At 41.4% G+C, this 15,776-nt stretch overlaps 1 protein-coding gene across 1 annotated transcript in view; it reads left to right on the top strand.

Annotated features, from left to right (window-relative positions):
- Nucleotides 1–14,603: 14,603 nt before the first annotated feature.
- Nucleotides 14,604–15,776, top strand: part of zfpm1 (zinc finger protein, FOG family member 1) — a gene marked incomplete at both ends in the record, with an annotated part of 91,273 nt that continues 90,100 nt past the window's right edge. Inside the window, one exon of the mRNA XM_080027721.1 lies at nucleotides 14,604–14,643. Coding sequence (XP_079883847.1) covers nucleotides 14,604–14,643 — 40 coding nt within the window. The remainder of the gene's footprint in view (nucleotides 14,644–15,776) is intronic.

The raw sequence follows: 15,776 nt of genomic DNA, 5'->3' as shown, positions 1-15,776 counted from the left end.
TATGTGGATGTATGGGCTTTACGTCTTTTATTTTGGTTATTGTTATTTTACCTTCATTGTTTACCTACTGAATGCACTATGTACAGCACTTTGGACAGTGCAAACTGTCATAAATGTGCTTTTATAAATACATTTTACTTACTTACTTACTTATAACTCACCCAGGCCCTTTGGCACAAATCACCCCAATCCCAGAAATTTGGATAATAAGCATGATGCAGCAATTTAGGGCTGACATCGTGCTAACTGTATAGACTCAAAATGTAGCATACCAAAGCACTAAAACATGTGTCAAATGTTTTCAAACTTGTCTATAATTGTTCAGACACAATAATCAAAAAACCTTGATCATGGAAATTTTACTTTGAAAGGCAAAATACAGTTTTTTGAGCTTAAATGTGCTTATATCTTATTCCTTGTGTCTCCCTTCTTTACAGGATGAGTCAAATGGATGGCTCTTCTTAAATATGTGGTCACATTTCCAATTTCTTCCACGGTTTTCTAGAAACAAGGGGTGGCACAACTTCCAAAATGCACAACTTAGGCCACTCTCCCCTATAATGAAAAAATATATATTTATTTTTTTAATGGCTCAATATAGGCCCCTAATTTTTCAAGGCCCCGAACAATGTTATATTAAAAAAATCTTCCTGGGGGACAGGGGGCGTGGTACGGAAATCAGCAGTACGGCAGTGCGGCAGTATATTTTTGTTATTTATTAAATAACATTGTTCAGGGCTCCGAAGATCAGGGGCCTATATTGAGCCAGTAAAAAAAAAACGAAGACGAAGACTGCTTTTGGTAATTCTGTGTCTCCAAATTATTCCATAAAATAGAACTAAATAGCTCACACAGGACACAATTGATTTAGCCTCAGTTTTCTTCTCAAAGTGCACAAGATTGATTGAACTTCCTGTGAGAAAAACTGTTATGTGTGTCTGGTTATTAGAAGTCATTAGACCAGGGGGTTGTGTCTATGTAAAATTAACCTTAAAATCATTTGGTCATCCATCAAAAGAAATATTGTGTTATTTCGCTCAGAGATTCCCAATTGCCTGCAGAAAAAGTAGCCTTTTGCCTTGTTGTTATGCTGCACAAAGTGCCCTTATTTTGCACTGAGCACCTGGCCCCCAAAATGTTTGTGCACGCCACTGGGTGTGGGGTTAGGAGAGGGGAGTTTCTGTCCAGCTAAAGAGCATTTCAGTCAGCCTCTCAATCACTGTGTTACCATGGAGCTTGAAAGGTACGTGTAAAAATGCCTATTTATGAAGGAAAAAAGACTATGGAGACAGGTGTAAAAATCCAGGATCTAAGGCCTCAGTATTTATTTGAGTAAATTGACAAGGCATGTTGACAGGACAGAAAAGCAGGAAGAAGAGACGACTTTCCCCACATCACAGTATTATATTGTCTAACATGTCTCCTGATTGGTTGGATCTTGTTGTCAGGCAGATCTCAGAGTCCGTCCTCTTGTTCTCTGACCGAAACCAGAGACCATGGATGCTTTCCTCCCCCGGCCCTGAGAAGTTACCAAGTCTTTGTTCTAACTTAGGAATGTATCTTATCTCTGGGAGATCAGCTTCAGTTTTATGGCTTAGTGTCTTACTATGAGTGTCCAAACACCCAGACTGGAAGGAGAGCTTTATTAGAGTAAAATGTGAAGAATATACACTTGTTTAAATGATTATATATTGGTAAATGCAAATTAAAGAGGGGGGGGGCATAATATCATACAAATTAGGGTTTATTTTTCTAACAAGCTCACTCACTCTCCATGAAATCAAAATCAAAAGCCTGTAGATATGAAGTCAAAATGTTAATTACAACCTGTTTAATAATGTAGTTGATTATAATTTAAAGCATGGAATATGCAAGGTTGGGCTGCCCGATTATGACAGAGGTCAGGTTTGGTAACACTGTTTATCTTTGTATAATCAGTTGAAAAACAGTGCGTTCCATAAGGCCAAGCAAACATGGTGAGCTGTGTGAACTTGATTTGGCGGGGGGCACCTAGTTTGTGTTGTTGTAAATATTCAACCTCATTCTGCTGTATGATGGGTGATTCACTCGGTAGGCGTATTGCTTTACAGGAAGCTTATCTGCATCTTGTTGCAGGAAGTTGGTTTGGCAAACATACTACTAGGTCCTAGCATTTCACAATGGATATCAATAGACCTTTTACAGCAGACACTTTGACGTGTCACAACAGGTGAAACGGGTGTAACTAATATCATTAATAACCAATAACATAATTTAAAGCAAGTCAGAAAAATATAATGAGAACATTTATGGTAAAGCATTATATAAAAGGGAGCTATTGCTCATGACCCTGTCTAACCAAGACATTCAAGTGTGCTAACATTCACAAAACGATTAGCTCTGGAACTGCCCTATTTAAAACTGACCGCAGCTCTCTTTAATCGATGGTATTTATTACACCTGCTTATCCTGTTAATACAAGTCAAAATGTCTTCCATAATAAATGCCTATTAAAGGTCACATTTTATGCAAATTTTCCATAATTTTTTTTTAATTTGGCTTCCTTTCAAAGGTTTTTTTATTGAATAACAGTTGCAAAACAGTTGCAGCACAATGAAATACAAATTTTTTCCCCTTTTTTAACCCCGCACACACCCCACCCACCTCCCACCCTCACACCCAACCACACACAATCCGAAACAAAACAAAATACACACTTCAAAGAAACAAAAACAAACAATCAACATGAAACAAAAAACATAAAGAAATAAAATGTAATTAAATAAAAGAGGGGAGGGGGTAGCTACTCTTCTATTGTTGTCGTTGTTTTTTTGAAATAATTTAAGAAGGGACGCCAAATTCTGTCAAATTTATTCTCAGATCCCTGGGTAGTGTAACGTATCTTCTCTAGATTCATGCATGACATAATGTCCTAATCCAATGTGAGTGGGAAGGAGGAGCAGGATCTTTCCACTTGAGTAAGATAACCCTACGAGCAAGTAATGAAGTAAAGGCCAGTACCTTCAGCTTCACTTTAGGCAAGCCCGGATTTGGAGCAATGCCAAAAATTGCAGTGAAAGGGTTCGGCTCAATTTAATGCTGAAGTACTTCAGAAATTGTTTGAAAAACTGATGTCCAGAACTCAGTCAAGGTGGGACACAACCAGTACATGTGAAAGAGTGATGCCGGTGCGCTCTTACAGCTATCACAGGTCGGGTCTACATCGGGGAACATACGAGCTAATTTAGTTTTAGATATGTGGATATGATGTACTACTTTAAATTGCAGAAGAGCATGTCGGGCGCACATGGAGGTAGAGTGTATCCGATCCAGGACTGAATCCCACATGTGATCTGTGAAGGCAGAACCATAGGTCCTGCTCCCACAGGGTTCTTATAGCTGCTAAAGAGGGGTTATGCAACTTTGAAATGAGGTTGAAAAACACAGAAATTGAGCCTTTTAATGTGGGGTTTACAGAAAGAAACAAATCGACATGATTGGCTGGCGGTTTATAAGGGAATTGGGGAATTAACTTCTGCGTAAAATGCCTGATTTGCAGAAATCGGAAAAAATTAGTCTTTTCGATACCAAAATGTTGTCAATTGAGAAAAACTAGCAAATAGTTAATTAATAAATAAATCACCGATGCTTTTTAAGCCTTTTTTATGCCAGATCTTGAATGCACCATCCACCGTCGATGGAGTAAACAAATGATTAGCTGCAATTGGGCTGAAAAGTGAAAAATTCTGCATTCCAAAATTCTTCCTAAATTGGGTCCAGATTCGAAGGGAGTGCTTAATCACGGGATTGCTGTTGGGAATAGCCGAAGAGAGTGGAAGTGCGGCGCTTAAGAGGGCAGATAGAGACAATGGGCTAATAGCGCTGGACTCCATTGTTACCCAGACTGGGGCTGAGTCGTCAAGGTGAAAATGCACCCAATACATTAAAGAACGGATATTAGCAACCCAGTAATAGTATTGGAAATTAGGGAGGGCCATTCCACCTGTTTGTTTGGGTCTTTGAAGAAAAGCTTTCCGTAACCGAGGGTGTTTACCATTCCAAATATAATTTATCATTAAAGAGTCAAGGGCCTGAAAAAAGGATTTGGGGAGAAAGATGGGGAGACATTGGAATAGATATAGGAACTTTGGGAGTAATGTCATTTTAATTGAATTTATTCTACCTATGAGAGAGAAAGCCAGAGGAGACCACTTCGATAATATTTGCTTCGCCTGATCCAATACTTTGAGGAAGTTCGATTTAAATAGGTTTTTAAAATTTCTGGTAAAACATACCCCAAGGTAACTCAGCTGATCTGTCACCACTTTGAGTGGGAGAGCTGTATAATCAAGTTTAAGAGCTTCTTTATTAATCGGAAAGAGTTCGCTCTTACTCAGGTTAAGTTTATAGCCAGAAAACTGACTAAAGACCTCCAACACAGAAAGTGCCTCCGGTAAAGAGGTGGCTGGCTTGGCGACAAACAAAAGTAAATCATCGGTGTATAATGATACCTTATGTTCAATTCCTCCTCTCCATGTCCCCTGAATCTGTTTGTTACCGCGAATGGCAATCGCAAGTAGTTCGATTGCAATAGCAAAAAGGAGCGGGCTCAAAGGACAACCCTGCCGGGTCCCACGGTGCAGATCAAAACTACTTGAGTTACAGCTGTTTGTTAATACTGAGGCAGAAGGGCATGCATATAATAATTTAACCCAAGAAGTGAAAACAGGACCCAAACCGAATTTTTCAAGGGTGAAAAACAAATAATTCCATTCTACTCTATCAAATGCTTTTTCAGCATCCATAGAAGCGAGGCATTCTGATTCAATATTTCTGGGGGAATATAAAATGTTCATTAGCCGGCGGATATTATAAAATGATTGGCGTCCCTTTATAAACCCAGTTTGGTCGGGGGATATGATAGAGGGGAGAACATCCTCCAATCTGTGGGCGAGAATTTTAGCAAGTATCTTCACATCTGTATTTAATAGTGAAATTGGTCGGTGTGATGCACAATCTAGAGGATCTTTATCCTTTTTTAACAACAGGGAAATACAGGCCTGGTAGAACGAAGGCGGGAGTTTACTTGAGTCAAATGAGTCTGAGAATACTGAACATAAAAAAGGCGACAATTCGGCTTAAAATTTCTTAAAAACGTCAGATGGAAGTCCGTCTGGACCAGGAGATTTGCCTGATTGCATAGATGTTATTGCTGCAATAATTTCCTTCTGAGTAATAGGTGCCTCAAGGCTATGTCTCAGGTCTTGAGAAAGGGAAGGCATGTTTAGGTTACTGAAAAAGGTTTCCATCACCGTTGCGTCTACTGTACAATCAGAACTATACAAATTTGAATAGAATGTTTTGAACTTTTCGTTTATCAATTTCTGATCTGATGTTGTACACCCACTGTCTGTCCGTATTCCAGGGATGAGTTGCTTCGCTCTAAATCCGCGCAGTTGATTGGCCAGGAGTTTGCCAATCTTGTCACCATGCTCGTAAAAAGTACCTCTGCTCCTAAGCAACTGGTCTGCAACCTGACGAGAGGAAAGAAGGTTGAATTCTGTCTGAAGTTTTAAACGTTCTTTGTAAAGTTCAGATGAAGGTGAATTAGCATATTGTCTGTCTATGTTCAGAATCTGATCAGCAATTTCAGTTTGTTTCAGTTTTGTACACTTATTTTTGTATGCTGCAAATGATATAATTTCACCTCTCAAATAGGCTTTCAGGGCTTCCCAAATTGTTGCATTGGACACATCTGGTGTTTTTTTATACTCAAAAAAGTTTTAATATGTGTAGAGGTGTGTGAAAGAAAACTCTCATCTGTGAGCAACAATGGATCCAGTCTCCACTGCCTTCTTGTATGCTCAACGTCAGGGAAAGCCAGTTGAAGGAGCAGAGGAGCGTGATCTGAGATCACAATACTTTCACAACTGCATGACTTTAGGTCTGACATCAATGAATTATCAACAAAAAAATAATCAATTCGGGTGTAAGTGTGGTGGACATGAAAAGAATGAATATTCTCTTCCTGTGGGGTATAAAAACCTGTATGGATCAGAGAGGCTATAATCAGCAAGAAATTATTTGATATAACCTGCAGATCTGCTAAGAGTGGCAGGTTTGGGGGAAGAGCGATCTAAGACTGGATCTAGATAACAATTAAAATCCCCACCAAGAATAAGAGAATGGGAATTGAGATCGGGGAGTTGAGAAAAAAATCTCTTAAAGAATTCTACATCATCGACGTTAGGCGCGTAGACGTTAGCCAAGATGACTGACTTATTGTAAAGTTTGCCTGAAACAATAATAAAACGTCCATTTTTATCTGATATAATGTTTGAGGACTCAAAAGGAATATTACTATCAATAAGGATAGCTGTGCCCCTAGCCTTGCCCCTGAAATTAGAATGAAAAAATTGTCAGCATTTACTTAATCGCCCATGGTCAGAGTCATGTAAGTGGGTTTCTTGAAGGAAAACTATTCCAGCCCTGAGCCGTTTTAGGTGGGTTAAGACCTTACCCCTTTTCACTTGGTGATTTAGCCCCTTGATATTCCAACTAATTAAATTAAGATTGCCCTTCATCTAGCTCAGTTATAGTGAGAATAAAAAGAGTTGCTCCGATAAGAAAAAGAGTAGCAAAATATAGAGGGAAAGAAAAACACACAAAAAAAAGGAAAACACAAATAACTGAAAACACAGCAGGTGATGACTTATCAGCTAAACCCCCAGTTAACACCACCCCATCCCACCCCATATATTGCTCTAAACAGCAAACCCCAAAAGACCCTTACTAGTCTCACAACAAACATTCCAAGCCTTAACTTTCTGACCTGTGCTAGCTTCCCACATAAGTCTTGTACAATTCACCCCATAACAGCTAGTAACACTATGAACAATCCAGCAAACTGTCAAAATGACAACACACTAAACAAACATACCGTGCTCACCCAACAAATTCGAAATACAAAAAAAGAACAAGGCGTGAGTTAGACAATCTGTCCAAATGGCAAAAAAATTAAAATAAAAAAAATATAGAACAGACACGCTTATCTAGCCGTTTTAAAATAGAGATACAAATAAAAAAAGCTAGACAATACGTCAAAATGACAAGCAACAAAAATGTCACGTTCACCCAGCTAATTTACTCATTTTAAAAAAGGGAGAAAAAATGCGTGTAATACCATCAGTCTGAGAGTTTGGCTGGGGATATGAAAAGAGCATTTGTCCACATTGTATACTCACAGCAGGCAATCGTATTTACTACGGACTCACACCCAATGTAGATATGTAGTTAGATGCTTCAGAGACAGATCGCAACCACTTTCTCTCGCCACTCTGGAGAGTAATCAGAAGCCTCGCAGGATGAAGAAGAGAGGGACGGAGACCACGCTGATAAAGCTCAGCCAAGACCCCCCTGTATTCAGCCCGCTGCTTCACGACCTCCGCGCTGTAGTCCTCTTAGAACCGGAGCTTGTGGCCATAGTATTCCAGCTCACCCTGTTTACGTGCCTCTCTCATGATCCGGTCTTTAGTCTGGTATCGGTGAAAGCAGATGACGACGGGTCGCGGCCTCTCATGCGGGCCCGGTTTGGGTGCCAGAGTGCGGTGAGCTCTGTCCAGCTCCGGGGGAGAAGGGAGAACTTGATCACCAAAAACCTTGACGAGGAGCTCGGAGAAAAAGGCGGTGGGGCGTGCACCCTCAAGTGACTCTGGTAAGCCCACGATACGAACGTTCTGTCTCCTGCTTCTCCCTTCCAAATCCGATAGTTTAGCTTTCAACAGCTTGTTATCTTCCTGCAGTGAGGAGCACGTAGCCTCAAGTTGCTCCAGGCGTCCGCAAACAGTTTCTGCATTCTCCTCGAGATCGGTTATACGTTTCCCCTGGCCTGAGACCACGGCCTGGATGTTGTCCAGCTTAGTGTCCATGCTGGCGAACGATGATTTAAACTCAGCGGCTATGGATTTAAACTCAGCGGTGGCTGCTCTATGCTGCTCAAGCAGATCCGAAATGGAAGCCATTGAGCTAACACCAACATCCATGCTAACCACGCTGTCCGAGGACATATCTGACTCTGCCGAATCTCTTTTTGCGTTTTTCTTGCTTCTAGGCATTTCTCTAAAACAGTATCAGTGTTACCGGCAACACAAGCACAAAAAAAATCGATGAAAATAGGGTTTAATCAGTTAGGTCTGAAATAGTTAGTGGGAGCTATAGAGCGATCGCACCTACCCCATGCTCTGTAACCCGGAAGTCTTAATTTGGCTTTCTACTAGAAACTGTTTTCATGGTGTAGTGTTCAAAAACACCTTTGTATTTCTCACAATACTATTGCTCCTCCTCTTTTCAGCCTCTGTTTGAAACGCTCAGTTTTAGAGCCTGTCTCTTTAAAGCCACTACAAATAACATGGCACGTTGGCGTCCCCTTTGGACAAAAGCGGTAGTATTTTTACAACGCCAGCTGTCGTGAAGCTGTTTTCTAGCTCGTGCCAGGCGTGCAAGATTCAAATGATCAGGAAGCAATATAGTGCATGTCCGTGTGTTGAAAGTGTGAGGGCACCGGACTCTTTTCGGCTCCGTGAGAGTGGTTAGTGACACAGCATCAACTAATGCCAGTCAGTGCTACACACACCTGATTGCAATGAGTTGATGCAGTGTCACCTCTCACGGAGCTGAAAGATTACGTGTCCTCACAGAAAGCGAATGAACGAGAGACGGCAGTTAGTAGCCTATGGATCACGATGAGGTAATGTGTTTATGTTGTTGTAAATAATGACTATTTCAGATGAATAATGGTCATCTGATGATGCTGGTGAGCAGTGGTGTAGTGGTGCCTGGAGAAGTGGGTATACTCTAAGTTGTACTGCGCGCGCATCCACTTTTGCCGGTCCTATATTTCCCATAATTGCGCTGCCTCACACAGCCACTCGCGAGTAGTGGTCCAACACAGGCCTAATGCATGAATAGCCTATAAGATATAGAGAGCGTAGCTGGCAGAACGGCTATATGTTTAGCCTCCGTGTCCGCTCCATTTACAGCCATTAGTGCGAGTGGGGGGGAGTTCACTGTCCTGACAGCTGACTGCCGCTACGGTCTGCCGGACCATCACTGTTTGCACAGTAGGCTAAATAGGGAGACTGAGGTGGGGACCCTGGACCTTCTAGGGGGGGTCCGGGGGAATGCTCCCCCGGAAGAAAAAAATGCAACCTTTTAAAGTAAAATTCATCAATCTGGTGCACTTTGAGAAGAAAACTGCATGCAACCAGGCCCAGGGGCCCAAGGGCTCAGGGGGGCCCTAAGCCAGAGATACTGATAGTAACTTTACATGTCGCATTGTCAAAGAGCTCAGTCACTCATGTCAATAACAGCCTAGGGTCCAAAAAGGAATAGGAAATAAATCATCATGGCCCCTAGCAGGTGAAAAATAGAAAAGCAAGTGCAAAACAAAAGCATTATTAGCTATGTCTTATGGGCTTCATAAGGGGCCTCTAAGGCCCCCACACACATACAGGAATAAGCTTTATACGTGTAAATTCTATACTGTTCATAAAAAGTAGCTTTCCACCCTGTATCTGTTGCAATGGGCCCCTCCATCATATAACATGGGTCTGCAGACCAATCTACTGAAATGTTTTTACAGTTGCAGAGTAAAGAGTGCTGCCTGTTTAAGAAAAATAATGTTCCTTCTGCAGCTCAAGATTTGATTTAAATCTAAATTTTCCTCTGAAAGTGCATCAGATTGATGCATTTTACTTTAAATCTCATAATCCGTCTATGAACCAACTGGTTTCCACAATATTTTTTATTTTTGCTGGGAGCATGCACAAGCATTATTCATAGAAAAAAAAATGTGGGGGCCCCCCACAGGGTCTTGAAACGGGCCCCGAGATCGTTAAGACCGCCCCTGCACGCTTGCCGCCTTCTCTCTGCCCGCTCGCCTCTCTATTGAGAATGCATTAGTGGGCGAAACAAACGCCTCGGCCCGTGTGAAACGGCCTGAACTGCTGAACGAAGGAAATCAAATGAGGTTCTGGCATTTTCCCCAAAAAACGGGACAAATTGTGTCCCGGGAGAGATTTTTCTTTTCCCGGGACAGCTGGTGAAAAAAAGAGAACAATTTCGGGGAAAACGGGACGGGTGGCAACAAGTCCCGCAGTCGCGGCCGTTAGAAGTGGGTATACGCAATGTCGCCTGAAAAATAAGTGGGTATACGCCGTATACCTGCGTATACCCCCCACTACACCACTGCTGGTGAGCAGTGTTGGGAACGTTACTTTAAAAAAGTAATTAGTTATAGTTACTCACTACTTGTTCCAAAAAGTAACTGAGTTAGTAACTGAATTACTTTATAATAGAAGTAACTAATTACCAGGGAAAGTAACTATTTGCCTACTGTAAAAAAAAAAAAAAAAAAAAGTTGCTAGGCCTAGGCTATATGTCAACACATTTGGATTTTTCTGAGCAGTTTTCACAAGTCAGTTGAAATGAGTAGAACAGACAGGTAGGCCTACTTGTAGGCTACATAACCTTCAATATTTATTGCACATCAACAGACAGCAATAGGTTTATCCTGCACTTCAAGTATTTTATTCTCAACAAAAGTAGCCTAGTAGAGGAAACTGCTGAATGTAGGCTACCGTGCTGATCTGCTATATCACTGGATTCACTTCAGGGGTGTCGGCTAAAACACCACTTAAGGCCAAAAACGTCAGACTATGAAGCATGAGACGATGAGAGGAGGAGTAAGGATTTATCCTATGTTTATTTCCTTCTTTAACATGCACAGCAGCATACAGATCCCAGGAAAATAACAGTAGCAATATTCGTCTCGTGATGACACGCTAAACAGCTGTTGCAACCGGCGAATCGCGGCCGTTTAATAACGTGCATAAATTATAATTTATAGAGATCGGGAAACTCCATGCACTTACTCACAAGGGCGACGCAAACAAACGCAGGGAGAGCACGTTTCAACCGTGGATTGATAGGTGGTTACTGCGGCAACGTACGGTACACGCTCACACAACAGAGAGAGAAAGAAAAAGAAACTTCACTAAACAGGCGCTCCGGCTGACTGATGTGACGGCGCTAACTGACAGTTATGTCATCCACACTGAATAAAACACAACTTAAAACACACCGGTCTCCTCACTAGCAGTTTGTGTAGTATGGAGCCAGGGGTGCGTTCGGATTACACAGTTTATTCAATCAATTCATAGTAACGCACCGCATTTAACGTTCAGTAACGATAACGGCGTTGTAACGACGGAAAAAGTAATTAGTTAGATTACCCCGTTACTGAAAAAAGATCGGCGTTACCTAACGCCGTTATTTTAAACGGCGTTATTCCCAACACTGCTGGTGAGGCAAAGTAAACTTTGTTTTAGTAGGCTACCGCTCATTCATTTAGGAGTCTAATTAGCTCCCGTGAAATTGTGTATACGTTGCTTGGCAACGCCCTCCCGCCCGCCTATCTCTCCCTTTTAGCTTTTCTTCATTGCATTTTCTTTTTTTTCTTTGATGGTTCAGCCCCGTTATCAGTCATTATGACGACAAACAACTGTCTCAAACAAGGCTCCCGCTCCCCTTCCCTCACCTGGAGGGATAGGCTTCTCAAATCGCGTTGTTGCGCCACACTGAAATCTGCGACCAATACGGATATGTGACCATAGAGCATGCACGCGTGAACCGAAAATCGGACTGGGGGTGCGACCAGACCAAATGCAGTAATAAAAACTATATAAAAACGTCTTTCTTTGCACTGATGGTCTCGTTTGCTGTTAAAGGTAATTTATGATTATGTGAGGAAATATGAGGCTGTTTAAAAGATATTTAAATGTTACTCGGAGCTGCTTTAAGCCACACCTTCCAAAAAGCCCAGTCTGCTCTGATTGGCCCTGCAACAAACTGCCGGTTTGTATCTTACTGCCAGTTAGATTCAGTGGTATTTTGGGGTGTGCTTTTCACAGGTTGAGGTAGTGCTAAGATAGGTTGGTAAATGTGGGCCCACTTAGTGTACCTTCCCTTTGTTAACAGTTTACAGAGCCTAGGCTGTATATTATCACATCATTATTCTATTGGCACACAGTACGGACAGATAGTGAGGAGATATTCACTGATTTTGACAAAAAGTGATTTGTCAACCAACATTATCTAGAATAACCTAGTAGGCCTATGCCAAAAAATTAAATTATCTTTCTGTGAAGCCCTTGGAAAGCAAACAGAAGTAATTCAAACGCGTAAAGATGTTTCATGTTTTGCAGGATTTCCAGTTGACCCCATCTGAAATAATGGTCTCATGGTCAATAAAACAAAAAGCAGAAAAAACATTAGCCAAGCAAATCTCTCAGATAATATTGCTGCTGGACAGAAAGAAAGAGAAAGTAATATACCACAGACTATATCTCTGGTAACCAAAAAAGGCTTTTAACCAACAAGTTATACCCAGGCAGCGGCTACCACTGCAGAAAAGAATGCGCTTTCTCTTTTGAGACCTACAGCTGGACCTTCTGACAAATGAAAGAAAATAGGAATTATTTGATGAGTATGAAAACCATACCATAGTTGTTTGTTTGCCTAAGCATACATGTGTAGTTGCTATTGTCATTAAGTGAACACAATATAAAATGAGTGTCCTCCCAGTCTCAGAGTCCCAAACCTGCCACTACAGCAAGTCTCCATACTATGGCACTGTTTAGCTCTCGACAGCATGAAGAATGTGATGTGTTTTTTCAGCTCTTATTCTAAGCTTTTTTTGGAGGTACTCTCATTTTCAACAATGGCCACTAGGTGGCACCAGTGAATGGTGCTGGGAAGAAGCCGACTCCAGCTCCTCTCCATTCTCATTCTGAGAGGCTGTTGCACATAAGGGTTTGACCCAGGGGTGGATCAAATCCTTGAAAGAATTCAACTTTTTGACAAGAACCTTTGACTGGGTGTTGCCTGAACTATACTATAGTTATTATGTATTATAGGAAATGTAAGATTTTCCATGTTGCACTGTTGTATCTTTTATTTAAGAAGCTGATAGTGGAATACAAACCTTAAAACAAAACGTTCTTACCTTGTGCATTTTGAAAATGAGAGGTAATCATTTTAATTTCATTGTCCAGTGCTGATGTAAGTGACTGAAAACAAGTTCAATAAACACATGTCACATATACACAAAAATCCTATCACAAAAAGCAGATTATGTATCATAGTGTAATACTGCTATTGTGTTGTGTGGGTACCTTTGTAATGCGATAGCTTCAGTCTTAGTCATCCATACAGGAAACCAAAGCAGCCCGTTGTAAGCCCAAAAGGAAATCCTGGCTAATCTCATGTCTGTATCACACTGAAACAAGAATCAAAGTACAGTGCAGGGAAAAAACACTCTACAATACCACATTTAACACACTTAATAAAAACATCATTTTGAATGATTACATTATTCAGGTAAATTACGAGAAATTCATTATTTGGACAAAACTATAATATTTTGAGTGTTTTTGTAGAATTTCTGTCTCCTCCCATTTATATGTCGTCCTTACCCCTTCTTTATTGGAGGTAGAACATGGGAAAGTTTATTAACAAAAAACAAACAAAAATATGCTAAAGGTTAAACTAAAGTTTTCACAAAACAACAGGAATATGGCCTAACTCTTTTTTCTAGAAACGGCAACAAACAATTGTATTAGCTACTGTTCTGACATTTTAACTATAATGATTACAATTAATAATGATCTTTTTTACATGACAAGATTTTGATTGTAATTACCTATTGATACAAAGGGGAACAACACAAATTCATTGAATCATTATTTTGACAATGAATATTTAAATGTCTTAGTTAGGCTACATACAGGATGTATTTATAGGACTAACCAACGAACCTCTTTGGTATGACTATTTTATTTATATTTTCACATGTTTAAAGTTATAGCATATTCATGCCGTCTGAATAGGAAGAATAATTGTATGTTATTTCATTTGGAGAAAAAAAAATCATGCTTCCTTCACTTGGGATGAAGCGTGAACCAATCGAAGACAAGCGCAGTGCAGTACGTCAGACGTAAGGGGGCGTGGCAAAGGTGCGTCCCCTGCACAGTAGTAAGCGGAGTTGGCTGTAGCGCTCGAGACCCATTGAAAGTAGCTGCTCATTTCACAGACTTGGCAGGCGGACGAGGGGGGCGGACCGGGCGAGAGGAAAACTTGACAGAAAACAATAGCAGTCACTCCGCTGCTATCTGTTAATAGTTAATTAAGCGTTAATAGTTCTGAAGACAGGCAACTGTGCTCGCTGACGGACGAAGCTAGCGGTTGTGGCGGAGGCGCGGCCGGCGAAAAGGAATAACGTTAGCAGGAAAAGGTGAGGTGGTGACGGCACGTTTTGGGAAGAAGAGACGGAGGACAGCATTGATAAAGTAAACGTGCTCAGCCTCAGGTACGTTAGTTGGCCTGGCAGACCATATCAAAGTGCAGACGGGTCATGGTCGCTGGTCGGAGCGCCGCGTCGCAGCGATAAACGGTGCGGAGAGAGAGAGAAGAAGAACAAGAAGCCGAAGACCGAAGAGCCACTACCGCTTCTCTGCCGCTCTATCAGTCTGTCCAAGCGGGCTCCCCGGTCCCAGGGAAGAGCCACCATGTCCCGGAGAAAGCAGAGCAAACCCCGCCAGATAAAGCGTAAGTTCATTAGCTTGTTGTTTCTTTGCTTGACTGTTGTGAATACGAGGAGCAGCGCGTGGGGATTCACGCGCGCGCTCTGGGAACAAGCAGCGCGTGTTGTGCGGCGCAGGAAAGTTAATAAGTAGTTTGGAACCCAACTGTAACGCCCGACTGTTTGGTCGGTAGTTTTATGACAGTAGGATATATTTTATAAGCAAATAGTGCCTAAAAACATAAACTAAACCCACACAGAGGTTAAACCTAGTCCAGCCTCAGCATTGTTCTCAGAATAACCCAGTGATGTTGTTAAATGTATTAAAGCGCCACTTTGGCTCTCTCGGACTATGTCTAGACTGTGCAAGAGTGTAGCCTAATTAGTTTTTATATAACTAAAACAAATTTTCATTTATTAACCTGTAAATAATGCTTTGTCCATTGGCAGCTCAAACTGTAGCCGTGGCTTCCTGTTTAATTCTGTTGTGGAAACGTCAGTGTGTTCTCTGAAAAAGGCCGATGTGAACAGAGATAAGGCAGCGATCCGATGTGAGCCCAGATAAAGATTAAAATTGGATCTTTTTTTTATTTGTTTTCTGTCTGCTGCTGCGCCGGGGCCCGCCGTTGCATTCTCCCCCCTGGCTTTTCACTTCTCTTTTCCCAGAGATGGGGCGTCAGATAGGGCCGCCTGGCTGATCTCTCCGCCCGATAGCTGCTCACAATTGGATCTTTTTTTTTCATCTATCCTTTTAACTCAATAATGCATCTTAGTGGTCGCTTGAAAGGCCCTTTTTTCTTGTTCTGGCGCTCGGCTGGTCTCTGTGCTTGACGAGTTCTTCCTGTTTATAAAAACGTGTGTGAAGGTGTATCACTTTTTGACTGAGCATACTAATGCTGCCATTAACCCCCCAAGTGGCTAGAATAGGCCTGTTGCACACAGTCAGAAGTGAAGGTGTCACTAAAGATTAAACATGAAAGAAAATGTGTCTGTGCATGTATTTGTTTGGAAATGACAGCTGGAATGGAAACTTGACTTCTGCAGGACAATTTGATCAATAACTTATTGAACAAATAATATCAAGTCTTGTCATCAGTGCCATCATGTCTAGAAGCAGCATTTGTGAGTTTAGGCTTTATGGTATCAAGTGATATAAATG

The sequence above is a fragment of the Ammodytes marinus genome (genome assembly GCF_949987685.1).
Source record: "Ammodytes marinus genome assembly, chromosome: 5".
Classification (NCBI taxonomy): Eukaryota; Metazoa; Chordata; class Actinopteri; order Uranoscopiformes; family Ammodytidae; genus Ammodytes; species Ammodytes marinus.
This window is presented reverse-complemented; position numbering and strand designations above follow the sequence as displayed.